A 20271-nucleotide genomic window follows, 5' to 3' on the forward strand; every position below is an offset into this window, starting at 1 on the left:
TCCAGCCTGGCTTCTCAGGGAGCTTGGACAGAAGCACAGCCACTGACACAGCAGGAGGCAATAAGGAATTTTTTTTATTTTAATTTTTTTTTTATTTTGCCAAGGGAGGCCATCTCATAACAGGGTTTTAATTGACAGGCTGTTCTCCTTTTTGCATTTTTGTACCTTGAAATGTTTATCAGATGAGCCTGGGCTTCACAGTGAACGCTCGCTCATAAAGCAGAGTGACAAGAGGGGAGTGGGCTGCCTCTGTGTAATAAATACATCACACTGAGGTCCTCGTGAGCCCAGTTTCCATGAAAGCCACAGGTTACTGCAAACAGCTGCTGGCAAGAAGACACACTGACAGCCAGATGTCCCAACCAGACCGTTTACATTAAGGAGACATTAAAAACTTAGCTCATAGGTGGCCCTAAACCAGGATTTTCCGTGGTCAGCAGCATCTCAACACCTGGCTTGCCTCATCCTGCTCATCTCCTCTAGCAACAGCAGCCCCTTTCCTGCTCCCCCCATTCCTCTCACAGACACTGAGTGAATCTCACACAATTAATTTGTTCCAACAAGACAGAAGAATCTGTCAAAATCAGTGAACTTTAATGCTACTGTGCATCTAGACCTCTGGATCCCTGCAGCCAGCCTGCTTCCTAACACAGCCACAGGGGGACTTCACTATTATTTTCTCTTACTGTGTTTTCAGGATGATTCTTATGACCACTGCAAGCAGGGTATGGCTTTTAAGAGGAGGCAGAACAAATAACTAATTAAAATCTCCTTTCCATTTGTGGCTACCAGCAACAGTGGGGTCAGTACGTGGCATCAGCCCAGGGCTCACAACCTGTCCCCTGCTCCACCAGTCACCCAGGCAGGCAGCTGGGCTGGCCAAGGGACATGAAATGCATCTCCAGAGCAGCTGCCTTCTGGTACAAGGGGGAATGCAATGTTCTGATGGGAGGCTGTGATAAGAAGAGGCCATCAAGTCCTGGACTCACTGTCCTCACACATGAGGGTCTGAAAGACCCAGGTCAGTTCTCTAGAGTGGAAAATCTGAATTTATGACAAAACCACCTCATACAGGAACACAGCAGCCAGGCAGCCACCCCTCCCTGCAGTCTCAGGAATCTCATTCTTCCTTCCAGCTCAGGTATCATTCTTTAATGGCTCCTTCATGCTGCTTCACCCTCTTTTAGTACCTCCCTCCAAGGTGAGGCAGGACAGGGTTTGGCTGGCTCTGGATATGTTTTCATCCCATATCAGCCCTCAAGGTGAGTGTTGGCTGTCCCCTGTGCAGCTGGAGGGGACAAACATCCCAGCAGGAGCACCCCTGGCACTGGGCAGAACAGGAAGCTCCTTCTCTCTGGCAAATCCCTGCAGAGCTGGGGCTGGCAGCAGGGACCTCAGGGCCTTGTCTCCTGTTCATGCAGGAGCCCTTGGGAAGTGCCCTGGCAGCAGACACCCATCCCCTCCCATTTCCTCTCCCCCTCCATGCCACGAGGCACCACAGAGGGAAGTGCCTGCTTAGAGCTGTCACTGTTTTTAAATCCCCCTCTTCATCATTTGTGACTGTGCTGTGACCTCCTAAGTGCAGTCCAGAATCAGTCCCTGGTTCCTGTGGTGGGAGAGAGGGCACAGCTGGCTCACACCAACACAGGGGCATCCCCATCTGGGCTGTGGGGTGAGGGGCAAGGGCGTCACTTCATCCCTTGGGGTCCAGCCACAGGCAGCCAGGAGAGTGACCCCTCTCTCGCTCCCCTGGTGTCCCCTCCCAATTCCTGCCCTTTAATAAGGTAATAAATTGCAATTTCTGGCAGAGATGAGGTTGGTCAGCATTTAGGAAGATTTCATTTCCAGTATTTGAAAAGGTGGTCGCTCTGACCCGACGGCCCTCCGTAGGGAGCACTTGGGTAATACCCAGGGCTTGATTTATGGTGTTAAATTGGCAGCCCAAGAACTGCTCCTGTAATTTATTACCCCGTCTTCACCAGAAAGCCTCTCTCTCTTTCTCACCCCTCCCCTCACCCGCTCTGTCTCTCTTCCTCCTTATTTTTTTAAGAGGCAACAGCTGACAGCCGAAAGCTAAATCTAACATTTACACATGACTTCATTACCCTGCTAAAATAAATGACTCAAAGCAGTGAAACCCATCAAAACTGGAGCTTTGGCACTGGACATCAAAAGTGAGGGGCCTGATTCCCTCTGCCCCATCACCCTGTCTCCTCTGTGACCACAGTTCAGTGTGTTTTCAGGGCCAGCCCATCATGTGCCACATCCCATCCTTAAACACAGTTTTTTCCTGGGATTGACTGCACAGAGTGAGCTGTGGATGCAGCAGGTGTGTGGAGACAGCTCCAGGAGAATCACAGCCTCTGGCACAGCAGGCACCAGCAGGTTGGGGTGGTCTGACCCCTGAATTTCTTGCCATCCTTGAAGTGCTTCTCACATGTAGGAATATTTGCCTGGATAAGAGGCCTGAGTATATATCAGGAAGCAAGGACAACATGGTGAGTTCCAGCAATATCCAGGAGATCAGTAAAGTGTAGTGGAGCAATTAATGAAAGAGGAGGCCAAGAGAAATGGAGGCAAAGGCAGGTTGTGTGGGAGAAAAGTGAGAGATGGGTGAGGAAAGCTGTGGAGGGTAGGATAGGGGAAGTGGTGAGAAGGGAACAGAGGAAGGGAAGAGTAGAATAGAGGTAGGGCTAGCAGAGAGCCACTGGCCATCTGAGATATCCACTCCTTGTGTTGTTGGTTACCAACCATGAGGGTTTCCCTCGAGGGCTGGTCTTGGCCACTCCTCATTGCTCCCCTCTGGCTGTGCCTGGAAGGGGCCTTGTGGTGAGCTGGATAGTAACCAGTTTGGGGGGAAAACCCAATAATTGCTTGTTTGACCTTTGAATAAACAACCTCCCCGTGTAGGCACAGCATTCAGGTCCATGGACACCAGCACAAGAATGAGTAAAGGGCTGGGGAAGGGCCAGCACCCCATTTTGGTAGTAGAGCTGCTTTGTGATAAATCAGGGTGATCGTGGAGTTGTGGCCGTAGAGAGATGAGATTTCTTCTCTGTGAGGGTGTTCTGGCTGAGTGATCTCCTCCTGACTTTTATGTCAGCATGGCCAGCTGACATCAAAGTCCATCCCATGAGGTGATATGGGTCCTGTGCTTGTTCAGCCTTCCCTGAAAGGGAGAACCGGTGCAGATGCTAAGAAAATTTCCCAGCATGAGGATGGGGAGCACTGGAATGATCACCAACTCCTGACTCTAGGAACAGATCAGAAGAAATTAATCCAGGCAGGTTGATCCCAGCAGGAAGTGGCACAGGTGGTGGCTTTTGGTCCCTTCCAGCTGCAGTGACTGATTTGCTGAAGTTTGGCAGCTGTAGTGACAATCACTACAGAGTTCGGTTTGCTGCTGAGCTGGGCTTGAATCAATCAGTCTTCACCAAAAGCACCTAATGCCATCATGGAATTTGTGGCAGCAGCACAGGACCTGTTCCTGGCAGAGTGTCAGGTCTTGGTGGGTGGTGGGAGCACCAGGTGCTGTAGGTCAGGTGGCTGCTATGGAGAGCAACATGAGCACAGGTGTGTGTCAGAGCTCAGCCCATGACATCATTTTTATAGATGTGTGTGTAGCTAACGAGGCTCAAATTGCCCTCAAATTTTTATTATTATAAAATTCTTATTCTCTGCCTTGTGTCTTTGTGGATAAAATCCATAAATGGATACCATGCAGAGTTGTCCAGGAAGGGCCAGCTTCCTTTGTTCTTCCTTTGCCCTCAAAGCTGACCCAGAGCACACCACCCTGGGGAGGAGTGGGACAGTTTTCCATGTGCAGCCCTGGAGGAGCAGTGGTTTCCTACAGCCTTTCATCCAGTGTTCCCACTCTGGAGGGAGAGGTCTGAGCTGGCTGGGGGTGCCAGGATGCCCTCTCACCTCCTGCCTCCATCTCTGCCCTCTGCTCTGGGGTTAGGTGACCCTGACCAGCCCTTCCCTGGAGTCCCATCCCTGGACATCAGGCTCCCTCTGTTCCCCCTGGGCTGAGAGCTCACAGCCCGAGCTGCAACACCACTCAGCTTTCATAATCAAATAATCCCCATGTTTATGCCTTGCTGACTGACAGTGCTGCCCCTGACATATCATTATCAGGAATTTACATTCCTGCAAGAACTGTGAAATCCCCAGCTCCTGAATCCAGAGCTTTCCTGTGGCACCAGAGAGAGAGGAAATAATCTGTGATCTTGAAACTTTCAGACCACTGAAGTAAACCCTCTTCCCTCCCTTTGTTTGATTTAGCACTTTGCAGACTCCCACAAGGGGATTCTTGGTTTCTTATGGGTTTATTTTGTTTTGTCTTAATGTGTTGTGCTTTTTTTCCTCACTCTTCTAGTGTCAATCCTTTTGAGCTGTTTACCTCCTGTAGTCTTGGGAAATCAGGAAAGGGAGGGCTGTGCTGATCAGTCAGGGGCAGGAAGGTGCTGAGGGTCTCCCCAGGGTGCCTGGTGGGGCCAGCACATGTGCTGGAGCTGGCCAGGATCATATGGTGGTGGTGACAATCTAGCTGGGCAGACTGTCCCCAGGGCACACAGGCTGCTCCAGTGGGTCAGACCTGAGGTCTTGGTGCTGTGAAATGGTAGATATACCCAGAACTTTGGGAAAAACAGAGCATCTCTCCACTTGGAACAGGAAAGACAATGTCTTAGGCAATGGGTCTCGTCCATTCTTGCCACAAGGCAGAGCTGGTGGCAGAATGCAGAAGTCCTGACTCCTGTTGTCCCCTGTGCCTTGCCTGCCCTGCTCTGTTCCCATCTCTGCCCCTCCAGGAAGGCTCACCTGATCCTGAGGAGGCTGGAGAAGGTCAGCAGCCACTGCTCGACGCTGCTGCGCAGCGCCTACATCCAGAGCCGCACCGAGACCATGCCCTACCTGTTCTGCCGCAGCGAGGAGGTCCGGCCGCCCGGCATGGTCTGGTACAGCATCCTGAAGGACACCAAAGTCACCTGCGAGGAGAAGATGGTCTCCATGCTGCGCAACACCTACGGGGAGTCCAAGGGGCGGTGAGGGAAGGAGCGGGCCTGGAGCTGTGGGAGGCAAAGGGACTCCGAGGAGTCGTGGACTTGTGATGTGCTGAGTGGCTGGTGGGGTTTGGGGTCGGGTGATGTTCAGAGGGGGTGGAAGGGGACAGCGAGGCCAAACAGGACTTTCTCACACAGACAGCAGAGAAACAAGAAATGAGCAAGTTGGACTTTAATTTTTTTTCCTTTTTTTTTTTTTTTTAATTTTTCAAGAGTGAGAAAACAAAAAAAAAAGAAAAAAAGAAATCACCTAATTTGACTCAGCATAAAAGCCTCTCCTTTTTAATCTTTTCTTACTGAATTTCCTGGACTACACGCTCCAAAACCCTGGGAGGAGGAGATACCCACTCGAAGCCAGGGCCAGGCAGAGGGGAGCTGATGGGTGCAGGGTGATCCCCTCCCTGCCTGCCCTGCCTGCCCTGCCTGCCCTGCCACCGGGCAGCAGCCGCGGGGCGAGGGGCCCCGGTGCCGTGGTGGCCGAGGACGCCAGGAGGAGGTGGCGCGGGTGGCCGGTGACACCAGCGAGGGTCCCGGGGCAGGGAGCCAGGCGGTGCCCGGGACGCTGCAGGCAAGCTGGGCTTTTGTAGCACTCCGAGTGGACGGGGTGGCTCCGTGTGCAGCCTTCGTTGGAAAGGCTCCCGGCAGCTTGTTCTGTGCATTAAAGATTCATATCGAGTCCATCTTCGCTGCCTCCCTGGTGGTTCTTCCTGACTTGGTTTCGCCTCTGCTTGGGCGTCCGTGGGGTTCCAGTTCTGGTGTGGCACTCCTGGGATGTGGCTGAGATGAGGGAGCTCAAGATGGATGCACAAAAAGGAGGGAAACGTGCAGCCTTCTGCACAGGGTCCTCCCCTCCTCAACACCCAGCGTAGCCACTGGTCCCAGTGGGAGCTGGAAGCGTGTGGGAAAGCCCAAGAAGAAAGCCAGGGGCTAAAAAGACATGGAGAATCTGGTTTGTTTTACTGTCAGATGTGGGTTAGGCTGGCCTGGGCTCCCTGTGGGTAATGGATTTCTCAGCCTGGTAGCCAAACCAAAAAGTGAGGGAGAGAGGGGAAAAAAATACAAAAAATCAGATCAGCTCAAAGCTATTGCTCTTTCCTTTTTAAAGCAGAACAACGAACCTGGAGAGGGAAGAGAGAAGAGTGTGGGTTGAATTAATCAGTTTAGTCAACCCAAAGTAAATAGTTTTGTTTAGTTTTTCAGGTTAGTTAACCCTTTTACATCAAATAAACAAACAGGAGGTGAGTTTCAAAGCAAAAATGTTTTCAAACCAAACAGCGATGCAGAATTTGATGTGGAGAAGGTTCAGACAGAGTCCTTTTTCTTCTTGAGCTAAACCTGTTTGCCTGATTTGCACCCACTCAAATAATTCTGATTGTTCCTTCTGAACTTCTCTTTTTTTTCCTCTCTTTGGTAATGTCTTTTCATTTGAGCCACATTCATGTGCTTTGGGAAGGACTCCAACACCTGGTCAAAATCCTGCTGAAGTTCACAAAAAACTTTCTGTGACATTGCAGCCTGCAAGACAAGCTCCAAAGCTGGTTGCAAGTTGCCTGAGGTCTTTATTTTTAAGCTAAATTCCTTTTTCTGATGGAGAGAGGGAGGAGAATGACACTGAGGGTTCTGGGCTATGGCCTGTGTGTCACTGAGGGTAGTACCACACTGAAAGACCAAGGGGGGCCCATGACACCACCATGTGTTAAAATCTGAGTTCCCAGCCCTGTTGCTGCCTCTTCACCATCCCCTTGCCCTTTGGGGGTGAGTGGTGGCCTTGGAGTTTGGTTGTGAGGGTGAAGGAGATGATGGTGATTTGTTGAAGTCAGATGAAGACTTTGGTTTTCCTGCTTGAAGCTGCAACAACACACAGTAAAAGCTTTGAACTGCCACTGTGGGTGTGCCTGGCCAGTGCTCAGAGTGGTGTCAGACTGAGCTGCCCACTCCAGGTGCTGCCAGGACACAGGGTGTGCACTTTGGGTGAAAAACCCCCAAATCTCCATTTGGAGGCACAGATGCAGAGTGACTGGGACTGATGTGCAGTTTTGAGTGCCACAGTATAAGAAAAATCTAAAGCCATTGGAGAATGTCCAAAGCAGGGGTACAAAGATGGTGAGGAAGGGTGGAAGCCATACAAGGAGAGGCTGAGGTCACTTTGTTTGTTCAGCCTAGAGAAGAGGAGACTGAGGGGAAATGATCTCACATTTTGCAGCTTCCTCACCAAGGCCAATGGAGGGGCAAGAACTGATCTCTCCTCTCTGGTGACCAGGGACATTCCTGAGGGGATGGCATGAATATATGTCAGGGGATGGGCAGGCTGGAGCTCAGGGCAAGGCTCTTCCCCCAGAGGGTGCTGGCACTGCCCAGGCTCCCCAGGGAATGGGCACGGCCCCGAGGCTGCCAGAGCTCCAGGAGCCTTTGGACAGCGCTGCCAGGGATGCCAGGGTGGGGTTGGTGGGGTCTGGGCAGGGACAGGGGCTGTGCTCTGGTCCTTTGGGTTCCCTTCCCACTTGGGATATTCCATGAGACTCTGTGATCATCCCCTCCTGGCATCTGCAGAGCAGGCAGTGCCTCTGCTCTCTGTAGGACAGGTCCCCTGGACACTTGGCAGGATACAGCTCAGCCAAGGCTGCCAGGGCCGGCAGCAGCCGCAGGGAGCTTGGCTGGTCCATCCTGTCCCTGCTGCTCACCGGGTGCAGCTCCAGGTGCTTTGAAGCTGTCCTGTTTTCTCAAGGCTCTGGCCCACAGCTGTGCCGTTCCTTGTACTTTATAAACACAGGGGTTTATTTTGTTTTTGTTTGCTTGGCTCGGGGATGATTCATTTCTCTTGGAAGCCCCGTGCAGCACACGGTGATGGGGAGCAGCTCTGTGGTCTCGCTGCAGGCAGTGTTGACCAACCTGAGGGACAAATTGCCTGTGTTTTCTGTGAGTGACTGGGCTGGAGGTGTGACAGGGATAATGCTGCCCCTGGGATCCCTCTCCATTGTGAGCGTGGTGCTAAGTGTTAGGAACAGGAGATGCCAGCCAAAATACAAGGCAGCTGGCTGGCTGGCTGCCTCTCAGCATGTTTTTCTCCTCTCTGACACTGCAAGCTCCCCCACAGAGGTTTTTTTTGCACCTGGGATGTGCATCTCTCACAGAGCTCTGGGGAAAGGACAGAGCTGCAGCACAGGGATTTGTTGCAGATAGTGATGGAAAGGAGACCTTCAGCTCTGGTAGTCCTGACTGGGAATATAGCAGGAGCACAGGGCTGGTTGTCCCCTGGATCCACAGTGCAGCTGTGTCCATTGCAGAGGCTTAGTTTGCTTGTTTTGGAAGGCTGCTGAGGAGCTTTGCTTTGCATCCATGGTGAGACTGGCTGCTCCTACGGGTACATGTACAGAGCGAGTTGTGTGTGTACAGAGCAGGTGGAAGAGTCTAGACTCTGGGCTGCAGAGTTTGATGGCCATTAACCCATCGTGAAGCACACCTAGCTCCCAGATCAAAGCCAGGAGAGCCTCTGGCCAGTGATGCTACCTGGCACAGTGCACCCAAGCCAAACAAAACAGAGGAATTCATCGAGGTTACACATCCTCCAGCACACAGCTGAAAGGAAGGGTCTGTAATTTCTCCCTGGAAACTTTGGAGAATGTAACCCTCTGGCTTTCAAGATAAACATTTGTAGTCATAGCCCAGCAATGCTGACAGATGGACCTGTGCTTTAGAGTGTACACACAAACACACAGACCCCTGCCACTCCTCTGACTCCCTCAAGGAAAAGGGACCCCAGCTCCAAAGCAAATTGCTGCTGCCCCAAGAGCTGGTTGTTTTTTGCCAGCCAATACCCTGACTTTGCTGTGCCTGGGCTTTGGCAGACCAGGGCTGATGCTGTCCTGTGTGGGAGAGCACCAAGGGGTGGATGAAACATGAAAAGCAAATGGGGAGAGAGGCAAAACGATGCCATTGTCTATCTTTAGTAGATAAACTACCCATATCCATTTGAAAAGCCTAAATTATTTCCCTAATGGTATTGCTGGGAAGGGTCACTTGGCTTCAATGGCTCCTGGATGGAGTGATCAGCTTTAGGATGAGTTAAGAGGAGAAAGCTTCTCCTTGTGTCTTTGCAGTGAGTGTATGTGCATGTAACAGCATTGATAGAGCAGCCATGGGTGCATCCTGCACAGCCTGGCCCCATCCATGCACCCCTAGCACCACCAGCTCAGCACGGGGAGAGGGTTTCCCTGCAGAGAAACCTTTAACAAGCTTTCACTGCCACTTCCAGTATCCTGTGAGAGTCCCACCAGGCACACGCCCTTCTTGAGGGCACCCCAAATCCGCCACTTGTCTGGCAGCTCAGAGCTGGTGACAGCTGCAGGTCCCCTCCCAGGGCTGCAAGGGGCTGTTCCCTCGGGAGGAGCCTGAACAATCCCCATTGTCCCCAGGGCCATTGTTCCCCGCCCTGGTCCCAGCCGGGCTGCAGCTGGCACGGCACACAGAGGGGCTGATTGTTTGGGTTTCTGTGCTGCTGATGACACACTGCTTTGGGACAGCTTCTTCCCACGGCAGAGGCCTCTGGAGTCAAGTGCTGCATTTGCTCCTTTATTTATTTGTTTGGTTTATGCTTTTCCTCTTTTCTTTCTTTAAAAAAAAAAAAAAAAAAATCTTTTCCTTGGTTGGGTGGGACTCTGCTGAGGCTGGGAAGGGAGCCAAGGGAGTGCCAGTGGCTGTGCAGTGTGGGCAGCTCAGGTTCTCATCATCCCAAGGGGTTCCTGGGGGACAAAGCCTTGCAGTGGCACTAATACTCAGCCATGGCAGTGCCCTGTGGTGCCACAGATGACTCAGTAGCCTGCAAACTCACGCCTTGTTGCCCTAGGAGGATGTAAACCACACGCTGTACCTGCTGGGCCAGGGGCAGGATTAGCTGTCCAGAAGCTGAGCGTCATGGCATGAGTTGATGTGTGCACTGTGAGACACAAAGGAAAAGGTTTCTGGTTTATTTTCCCAAGCACACATGGCCTGCCTGCCTCCCTGAGTGTTGGTGGTCATGATGTTAAACCAGGTCCACGGTTCGCAGTGCCACCGTGGTGGGTGACATGCCCTGGGCAGCTCTGGCATTGTCAGTGCCCCTCACAGCACTTGGCTGGGGCTGGGGGGCACAAAAATCTGCCAACAGACTCCGGGTCCTGGGTACCAGGAGCTGCCAGGGCTTCAAGGATTGGTTTGAAGGACATGATGTGCTTCAGCTCGGACAGTTCCTGTTGTGCTGCGATGGTTGGGGGGCTTTAAGTGCTTGGGTGTAAAGTTTGAGCATTGCTGTAGTAATAAAGTATAACAAAGTGTACGAGAAAAAGAATTCCCATTCCCTTCCCTGCACCTGCCCACGCTCCCATCTCTCCAAGCCTGTTTAGCAGACACTGTGGAAACACAGCAGCACCAGGGCTTGGGAAAACCCATATTATTAGTGTGGTGTGTGGAAAAGAATAGGTCTGTGTTATGAGGTGAGTGCCCAAAGACACAGGTGGGTTTTGGCATTCAGCCAAAAACATCTCCATATCTCAATTCTTTCATCAAAAATGCCAATGGACTTGAAGCATAAGTTGGTTCATCCCGTGGGCTGGATGAGGATAAAGGAGAGCAGCAGTGACCTTGGGTATGGGGCTCTTAGGCTTCCTAAAAAAACATATAACTGGGGAGGTGATTTATAAATTAAAAAAACCTGGCAGATAACATCTTAAAAGCAGGACAAGGAGGGTGGCTATAAGGGATGATGTTACTCTTTGGATTAGTTCTTCATTCATCATAAGCAAAATGATCAAAAAAGTTTAATAACCTTTTATCTGAAAAAAAAAAAAACATGGAAGTTGTTTTTAACCACTAACAATCCTCCCCAGGCCCAAGAGAAGTCAGCCAAAAGATTGTCAAGACCTTTAAAACTATTTTGACACAGTATTGCCTCACTTGTACTTAAAAAAAATGAAGACCCTGGCCCTTTGGCTGCATTCTATCAGAGAACTTAGTCCAGTTGTTGACTTGAATGTTGTAGGCAGCTGTTACTCCAATTCAGGGCAGAGGCAAAAATCTGGGGCCATCACAGTGTTGTGGCAGCTAATGAGCAGCAAAAAGCAGAATTCCCTCCTCAGATCCACTCACTTTTCTTCACCTTCCAGATGTGTGTGCCTTAGAAACTGAAAAAATAAGGAGGTGGAATGAACAAGTCCAGAAAAAGGTAGTGCTTGACCAGAAAGGGTTTGCTGGGTTTGTGCATCTACATGTGTGCAAGCAAGTGAACCCACACAATAATGTTCAGGCTGGCACAAACCTGCCAGCCTAAACATTAATTTGATTTTCAGATGTCCTTGTTTACATGGAAAGGAGTTTTTTTCATACATGTGAGCATTTTTCTTTATATTCTAGTCCTCCTACAGAAGTTTTTTAAGCCTCTGTGTCTTTTTGCCATGAAATTTTTCTGCTGCTAACAGCTTCCATTTCCCATTACAGAATGATCTTTAAGGTCCCTTCCAACCCAAGCCATTCTGTAATTCTGTGATTGCCACAGTCACCGCTGCCATGCCTGTCTGAGAAGCTGTGACTTTGAGCTGGGAGAGGATTTTGACACATGAATTCAGAGCATTTTCCTCAGCTTTCCTTAGTGATTGATCTCCAGATAAGACACATAACCTGGAAACAGAAACTGTTGTTCTGACTGTGCATTCCAATTGATCCTGGGGTGATTTTGCACGTGCAGGAGGAGTGGAGCTGAGCAGAGCCCAGCAGGAGTGAGCTGCCTGCTGTTCCCTGCCTTCATGGCTGCTCCCACCTTCAGGTCTTTATTAATCCCTAATAGATAGCTCAACACACAGCCAATTGATTTGTGCATTGCTATAGACACAGCCCCTTTAATCCTTCATTCCTGGGCCTTTTTATCTTCAGCATGTGCTATTGATAGTGCCGTGTGTGACGCACTTATACTCCATTAATAATGCATTGACCAAAGACAAGGATGGTATAGAAAACACAATGCATTCTTGCTCATCAGATTTCTCTCTCTCCCTGCTCAATATATTGCAGTGTCTTTTCACAGGTAAAATGCAAAACATTTTTTTTACTGACTTATTTATGCCAGAGTAAAAAAAAAAAAAAAAAAAAATTGTTTATTCTCATCCCTCAGTATATTGTCCAATTTATGAACAAATTGGTGCACACCTCACAAGGCCTTGGTCTGGTTGGGAGACTGTAACCCGGCTCTCTCTAGACCACTGCAGACTGATTTATCTTTATTTGTCTGGTTTTTTCATGTGTCCAAAGGCTCTGTGCATCAGGATGTTCAGCTCTCTGGTTGCACGTAGCTTGCTTTCAGCCTTTCTTCCCTTCTAGGTAATACCCCTGAGCCAAGGCAGGCTCCCACTGGGAGTGGTTTTTCAATGAACATATTCTGCATTTGATGAAGAAGCTAAGAGGAATACGGACAAATTCGATTTTCAGGCTCTCTCACACCAAAACTTCCACCAGCCTGCCTGGAGAGAATGGGACCTGAACCCCCTTGGCAGAGCCAAACCCACTGGAGGTGAAATGGCCTCACAGGGCCCTGGCCAGCACTGCCTCCCTCCGCCCTCTGCAGCCCTCCAACAAAACACGGCGGTTTTCATCCCCCTGCCCCAAAAGCCAAGAGCTGGAGCAGGATGCTGAGCAGCTGTGCAGCCAGATGTGGGACCCCACAGCCACTCACTGCCCAGGCTGGGTACCCCCATGGGCATTGCTGGGGACTGGCTCGACCGAAAGCAAAGGAGACGTGGCAAGAGCGAGGGGTCCAGTTCAGAACTCTTTAATACAAGCTTATATTGTTTGTGTTTCTGATTCTCTGTTCTCCCAACATCTGGGGACATTAACCCTCATATGTGTGTGAGCATGTGTATGAAGATATATACAAAATCACACAGTTAAATATTTAAGCATACAAGGTATTATATATTTATATAATATAGAACTTTAGGGTATAGGAATCAACAATGGCAAAATATTTCTGATGAATCTGACATAACTTTTTTTTTTTTTTTTGGAGTGAAACATGATCTGTTTTTGAAAGACCAGAGGAAGTTGTTGCTTATTCAAAGAAAGAGAAAAAAGCTGTATAAAGAAATTCTATGAAAATGATTTAAAAAACATCATGAACCAAAAAAGGACAACTGTTAAAAACTGTATTGAAAAAAAAATAAATTAGATGAACAATTGTGTAAATATAAATTAAAAAAGATGACAATCTTAATAAATAAGCTTTACTATTTACATCTTTATATATTGCTTGGAGACTTAAATTAGATCCGTTAAAAACAAACGAACGCAAAATAAAACCCAAAATTGGAGCAGCAAACGTACAGGCGTGAGGTACAGAATTAAGGGTTGAACTGTATTTTGCTTGTTTCTTTTTTTTTTTTTTTCCTTTTCTCTTTTATACAGTAGACCAGTAGAATTCTTGTGAAAATAGATCCTCAGCACTTCATTGGAGTATTGGTTGACGTGGCTTCCAAAAGGTGCCAAGAAAGATTCCATAATAATAATAACAATAATAATAATAACAATAATAATAACCATAATAATCATAATAATTATAATAAAAAGATACAATATGATACATAAATATGGAAGAGCAGTTGGTAATATGAATACATTTTTCTCTAGACGAGATCACAGTTTTATTTGTAAATATTACACTGATATATATATAATATTACACATATAATATTATATATATATCACATATATATTTATATATAAATTTATATATATAGTACGGCTCAATCCTGCTCCCAGTGAAGTCAACAACAACAAAAACCTGTGTTGACTCGATGGGAGCAAAATTCAGCCTCTCATCTGCAGACAGGTACGTAATTACAGAGGCCGTACAATGCAAACTCCACAATGGTTCCAATTCCCTCTTGAATTGCTGGTGAAATGTTCTGTTAAAGCCCTGGTTCTTTGCACTCAGAAGATGGAAACTTGGTGGTTGAATGTGGCCTCACCAAAAGAAGGAAAAAACAAAAGACTAAAAACTAAGCCAGAATGGGAACCAAAGACAACTTGGACTGGTTAGCTCCACATCTTGAACCCAACAGGACTAAAACTACCAACAAGTAGCACCAAGACTCCTCACTGAACACCTGGACCCAACCCAAGCTCTTGAGTGTGGCCTCAGAGGAAGAGATTCTCATTCTCAATGAATCTTGGATGTGTAGATCTGGTGAAAAGGGGAAAACTCAGTTTGACAAACGAAGACAGAAACAAAACATTAAGCCTCACCTTGCTCCTGCTAAAAGGAACAGGGGGGTTTGAACCCCCCCAGCTGGCAGGAACAGCCCAACACCAAATCCCTACTGCCCAAATTGACCATAGCTCCAAGGAAATACATCTTGGGCCACCTGGACCTGCTCCTGTTGATGTTCTGCTCATGCTCCCACTGAACTCAGTGGTCAAGGTCCTCCAGGGAAACGGGGCTGTTCTCGGGGCTTCAGTTCACCCATCATATAAGGTCACCCAGAGGCAGGAGTGCTGCTGCACCCTCAACAGGGAGATGGCCCTCCCCAGAGGATGGGGTAACATGGAAAAAATCTAGAACAGATCAGCTCAGCTGCACCACTGAGACCAAAATGGGGCCCACAACCATAAAGATATCTAGAGATACCTAGAGCATATCTCTGCAAGGCAATGTGGTCCTCTCCCAGTGATATGAACATGCCCATCAACTCTCACTGGGTCCTCCAGGGATTGGGCAGGGGAGGGCAAGATGCTGCTGAAAGGCTGGGAATTTCCACGGCATCCAAAAATAGTTCAAAGGCCAGACTTACAACTCTGAAACCCCTCTGGGCATCCCAGCCTTGGCTGACTTACCCATCCCTTCCTGCCTTTTAGCTCGGCCTTGAACGGGCACAACGGGCTGGAGTGTGGGAAGGGGGGTGTCAGCACCCCACTTCCCCAAAATGGGAGTCACCTGTCTGCTCAGGTAGCAGCTTTCTCCTTCCCCCTTCACTCCCAGTCTCTCAGCTCTCCGGGGTTCAGACTGTGCAGTGCTTCTGAGTGCAGTAATTAGAGCACAGTGAAATACTGATTAAATGTGTATGTACAGTTGGATAAAGTAAAAATAAGCACAAATACACACTTAAAAAAATAATCTGGAAAAAAAAAATAACAAACTCCACCCCCTCCCTCCCCCCACAAACAACAATATACCAGGGGATAACCCCTTAGCCTTAGTTCCTGGACTTATCACAACACACGAGGAAAACAAAACCAGAAAATGTTATAAAACCTCACGGTACTTCTAGGGAAATCTACACTTCATATCTAGCTCTCTACTTAGCTGGCAGAATCGGTGTTTTCCTTTCAAACACACAAAAATAGGCTTTGCTCTTCTTAGATTTGGATTGTGTGGGTTTTCTTTTTTTTTCTCCTTTTTTTCTCAGTTTTGTTGTTTTCTTTTTTTCTCTCCTATTCCTTTCTGTAAAGCCTCAGAATTTATTTTTTTTCCCCACTTGAATCACTTGCAGCAAAAATCTTTTGTTGGCTATGGGGCTTTGGGGCTTTCTTTTTTTTTCTCTTTTTTTTCCCTTTTTTTTTTTTTTTTTTTTTTTTTTTTTTCCTCTTAGACACAGGTAAAACCTAAAACAAACCGACAGTTACAACCAAGTGAAACTGAAACTAGAAGGGAGGTAGCTGGAACCCGATTCCAAGAATCCTCTGGTGCCATCCTCCTTTCTCAGCCTGGGGGTGACAGCGGAAAATGCAAGAAAAGCAGGAGGACACCAGCTCAGCCTGTCTGCAAGGTGGTGGGGAGGGAGAGGGGTAGCAGCTGATTGGAGTTTCCCACCCCACCGTGCACCATTCACCGCTTTCTGCTCCAGCTTTCCCTCCTGATGGCCATGGACATCCCCCACAGCCTGGCAGCCCCACATGAGGTGCAGCCCTGGCTCACTGTCTATGACAGAGAAGATCTTGGCACTAATGTGAACTGGACTTTATGAGCAGCTAAATTTCACCAGCATCAGCACCCTCTTCTCTTCCCCAAACTTCTGGTTTGGTGCTGTCCTATGCTGCTGGCTCAGTGGGTGGAGGTGGGGGTTGGTGTCCCTCTCACCTTCCACCCACTGGCCACCACAGTCAGGGAGGGTCTTTCCTAGGACTCCACTGGGCATTTGAGGCCCATAGAGTGGTAGGTGATGTGAGGATCCAGCTGGCCCTGCCCAAGACTGGACACATGCTCAGGTCAGGGGACAAGACCTGAGCATGTGTCCATTCCCCACAGCTCCCCTCTTGGCATCTCTCTGGGTGCTTGGTACAGCACCTGAAAATGCAGAGGGGATTTGCTCCAATGGAAAAAAAAAAAAATCAACAAACCATTGGATTTAACATGACTCAGAGCAGAACTTTTTTCCACTCCTGATCCCATCAGCCCTACTAGAGGAGACAGACAGTGCCAACATAATAGTTAAAAAAATAATAAAATCAAATAGCAGCATGGAAAGCCTGCCGGTGGGAAAGGGAGTTGGGGCACACCAGGACTGCAGGAGGGAAGCTGGGGAGTGAGGCTGTGCTGGTGAGAAGCCTAGCCTCTCTCCCTTGAGCTGAGGTCTCCAGCTCAGCAAGCAGGGGCTGGCCCTGGCTGCCTAGAGGGGCTCAGCTGGCCTTGAGCTCCTGTGAGCCCACAGCAGAAGTGACAATAATGTCTGTACAGACCTGTCTCTCCTGGGCACTGTCCAAGTGGGAAAAGCAGATGGGAAATCTCCTCCGTGCTGAGCTCTGCACTGGAAAGGGCATTTTCAGCATGCACTCAGGAGCTGAACTGAGGCTCCCTGCTGGGATGAAACCCAGGTGGGATGGAGAGGAGAAATCATGCCAAGATGCCTCAGGCATTGAGGATATGAAGTGTTGTCAGTCTGGAAGGCTTTTGAGGTTGTGAGCTCTACTGGTAGGCTGGGTGGCACACAAACAAACCTCCAACAAAACAGGGAAGGGCAAAGGGACCAGAAGGAAGCAGCAACCTTTGCACAGTTATTTACTTCCCATATGAGTTAGAAGGCAAAGGGCAAAAGTGGAAGGTGCAGGAGCAGTGCCATTGCTCTCTAAGCTGGGGGATGTTCAGTCTAACTCCATGGCAGGAACCCTGATCCCACTGCACCTCCCTTTCCAGGACACTCCAGCACAGAGGGGGCAGAGCCATCCACACAGCACCCATGGCCAGGCCTTCTCTAGGGATAGCTGGAGCTTCACAAGAGACAGCTCCTCACCTTCTTAATGGCAATCCCCTCTCCAGGCCTGTACTTCAGTTCTTGAGGTTCTTCTCTGGTTCATTCCAATAGAAACAACCCCACAGTGGGTAACAAGAACCTGGTCCCCTGCACCTATTAATCTATAATTTTTCCATTTCTAGTTCTCCAAATCATGTTTACATCTATCTCCATGAGCTAAATGACCCCTGCCCTCACCCTTCTGCCTCGCTCTAGTGCCTAAAGCAGGAGTTAGAAAAAATCCTTTTCTCTTTACCCAGTAGATTGTGCAAGTCACAACAGTTCCAGGGAACAAACAAGCTTAACATTGGGAGGGATGCTCTTTTGGATGTGTGTTCTTCTTAGCAGGAGCTTGGAGCACATGCCCAAGCCACTCTGGAAAGATCTCTGGGATTTCCCTGGGATGGGCTGCAGCAGCAGCAGCAGCAGCAGCACTGGATGCCCTGGGTATCTCAGTGACTCGATGTAATGAACCCTGTAAGGAAGGGAATCACTGAGAGTCTGTCACATGTTGCCCTTGGGGCTGAAGCAGGAGGATGACAGGGAAGTGTGAGGTCTGCTGCAGCTAATGCCCTTCTCCCTGGAAGATTGCAAACAGCTAGGCTCCTGGTCTGTCCCAAATGTCCGACCCACTGGCCTGGCAGCTTAATACTGACAAATATGGCCAAAATTCTAATACTGTCTCCTAAGGGCCTTTCCTCATGGCAGGTGTCTCTTCCTCCTCTTCCCCTCTCCCAAAAAAACAGGAGCATGAAGCAGTTGTCAGAATCAGATCACCCTAAGAGTGGGGTGGAGGAGGCTGGAGAGCCACTTGGCAGGGTGGAGACCAGAAAGCAGATTCCTTTGGCTGGCTGGTGTCCTGTTTTCTTGCCCCAGTGCTGAGGAAGAGACCAGAGGGTTTGAAAGGCAGGTTGTAGGTAAGCTTTAAGGCAGACTGTTTGGTTGCATGGGGTTGTTTTTCACCCTGTCCTGACACAGTAAGGAAACTATTTGTATGGGACATAGCAGCAGGAGTAGCAGCAGCAGACATGCTCAAATGACAAGTGCGGGTGCGAGTTCCCCTCTCTGTGCTCCTCAGAAGCAATCATCCATGTTCCTCAATGCCAGTCCTTAGACTCCCCACTCCCTCTTTCCACCACGGGACCACCTGCCCAGCTCCACACAGAAACACCCCAGAAGCCCTGCAGGCTACAAGGGGGCTTTTTGTTGGCTCTTTGAGGGCAGAGGGAGAAGGAGGAGCTGTACAGAAAGGCCACTGCAGTCTGCTGAGCTGCCTGGCTGGAAGTAGCGTTCCTGTGAGGAGCAGATGCATCCCACATCTCGAGCTGGCTGGGTGCCTGGCAAGTCACTTGCCAAGAGGCCCAGCCCTGTGGAGATCCCACCCCAACCACAGTGCCCCGAGCATGCGATACCTTGGCATTCAGCATCAGAAAAGGCTCAGCTTGGAGTCCTCCAAGAGCTCAGCCTCTTCCACCAACGGTCTGAGTTGTGAGTGCTGGGGAGGGGAAAGTGTTTTTGCGTTGATCATAATCTCTCGCTCTTTCTCTCTCTCTTTCTCTACTTATTTCTATAAATATGTGTACATAAATAGTTTGTTTCTTGCCTTGAATCTAGATATGAACTGTTCAAATTAGGTGGGCATAACATGCTGTTTTGATACATGAAAGTCATCTTGACTTGATTCTTGGTTGTTGTTTTTTTTTTTTTTTTCTCATGATCACTATTGAAGATATAATTAATACATAAACCCCTACTTTGAGCTCTCCTTGGACAAAAATTAAAGGCAGACTGGTTGAATTCTAAGGGTCCCTGGTGCAGAAATGCCATCCAGTTGAGCAGCTAAATGTTAAAAACGATACCAAAAGGGATGTGGTGTCTCTCCTAGCCTGCCTTGAGCAGTGTGGTCCTCCTTTCCACGTCACTTGGCTTTACCCAAGACTGAAGCCACGGAGGTCTTTCTGGGTGTGCTCTTGGGCATTGGGGTCCCGGCAAGCACACTCTCCTTGTAGGTCACAGGACATGGGAAACGGTGTCACCTGGGAAAGAAGCCAAAAACACAAAGGCATGAAGGAAGGAGCACATCTACAGCAGCCTGGAGAACAAAAAAATGATCTCTGGGGTGAAATCTTCAGAGATCAGCTGCAATCTTTGCTATGTTATTTTTTACAGTGATTTATGTTAGTGCCAAGCTGGTGCTGCAAGGAGGTAAGAGCCTATGGATTGGGTGCTGCTGCTTTATTTAAGTCCATTTGTGCACTTAACTATGAATGTTCTTGGGTTCAGTTCCTCAGGAGCAGAACCAAGCACTGTCTCACAGATCAGTGCAGCTGGAGTCCAGCAGAGACTTCTCGGAACACTTCATGTGTTTGAGGTCAGGAGATGCAGCTAACAGGCACTGAGGCACAGCAGAGGAATGCAGTGGGAGACTGCTGCATTCACCATCTGTCATCTCTCTGTGACCCCTCTGGAGAAGCATGGGAAGGAGCTGAAATAATAGCCTGTGATGCTTGCCCACTGAAAGCTGATTTGGGCCTCTTGCATCACAGTATTTACCTGCAGAAAAGGCAGTGGGACAAGTGTCTCACTTGCCCTGAAGTGAATTCCCAAGAATTTCTCCCATCTGCATAGTCTGAACAAATGACCTCATTCCCCTCCTTTACACTCCTTCCAAGGCAGTGCCACAACCTGTTCCAATGTTCCCAGCAAGAGCTGCACATGCTCTGTCTGCTCCCCCTGGCTCTGCTGCCACACGTTCACTCTCCCTTTCTCAAACACTTTTCTCCAGGCTACAATGCCTGAGTCTGCCTGTTCCCTATGCATCACCCACAGCCCATCTAGGAATGTGGACCCAGCATTGTGCTGTCATCTCCAGCTAGACCTTCCACACGAGTCCCTGCCTGTCCCTCTGCAGGATGCCTTTCTCCTGACGCACACAGTTTGGGAAGGAGGGGTGTGGAGCTTTA

The 20271-nt window shown here is 49.0% G+C and overlaps 2 protein-coding genes across 2 annotated transcripts in view; one reads left to right on the plus strand and one right to left on the minus strand.

Moving 5' to 3' along the window:
- The window catches only part of ASTN2 (astrotactin 2), a 299849-nt gene extending 294106 nt beyond the window's left edge, over positions 1–5743 (plus strand). Inside the window, exon 23 of the mRNA XM_030231263.2 lies at positions 4812–5743. Coding sequence (XP_030087123.1) covers positions 4812–5049 — 238 coding nt within the window. The 3' untranslated portion in view covers positions 5050–5743. The remainder of the gene's footprint in view (positions 1–4811) is intronic.
- Positions 5744–13440: 7697 nt separating this feature from the next.
- Positions 13441–20271, minus strand: part of PAPPA (pappalysin 1) — a 179849-nt gene continuing 173018 nt past the window's right edge. The window contains exon 22 of the mRNA XM_009093509.4: positions 13441–19344. Within this exon, the coding sequence (XP_009091757.2) occupies positions 19237–19344 (108 nt within the window). The 3' untranslated portion in view covers positions 13441–19236. The remainder of the gene's footprint in view (positions 19345–20271) is intronic.

Source organism: Serinus canaria, chromosome 17 (assembly GCF_022539315.1).
Source record: "Serinus canaria isolate serCan28SL12 chromosome 17, serCan2020, whole genome shotgun sequence".
In the NCBI taxonomy this organism is placed as follows: domain Eukaryota; kingdom Metazoa; phylum Chordata; class Aves; order Passeriformes; family Fringillidae; genus Serinus; species Serinus canaria.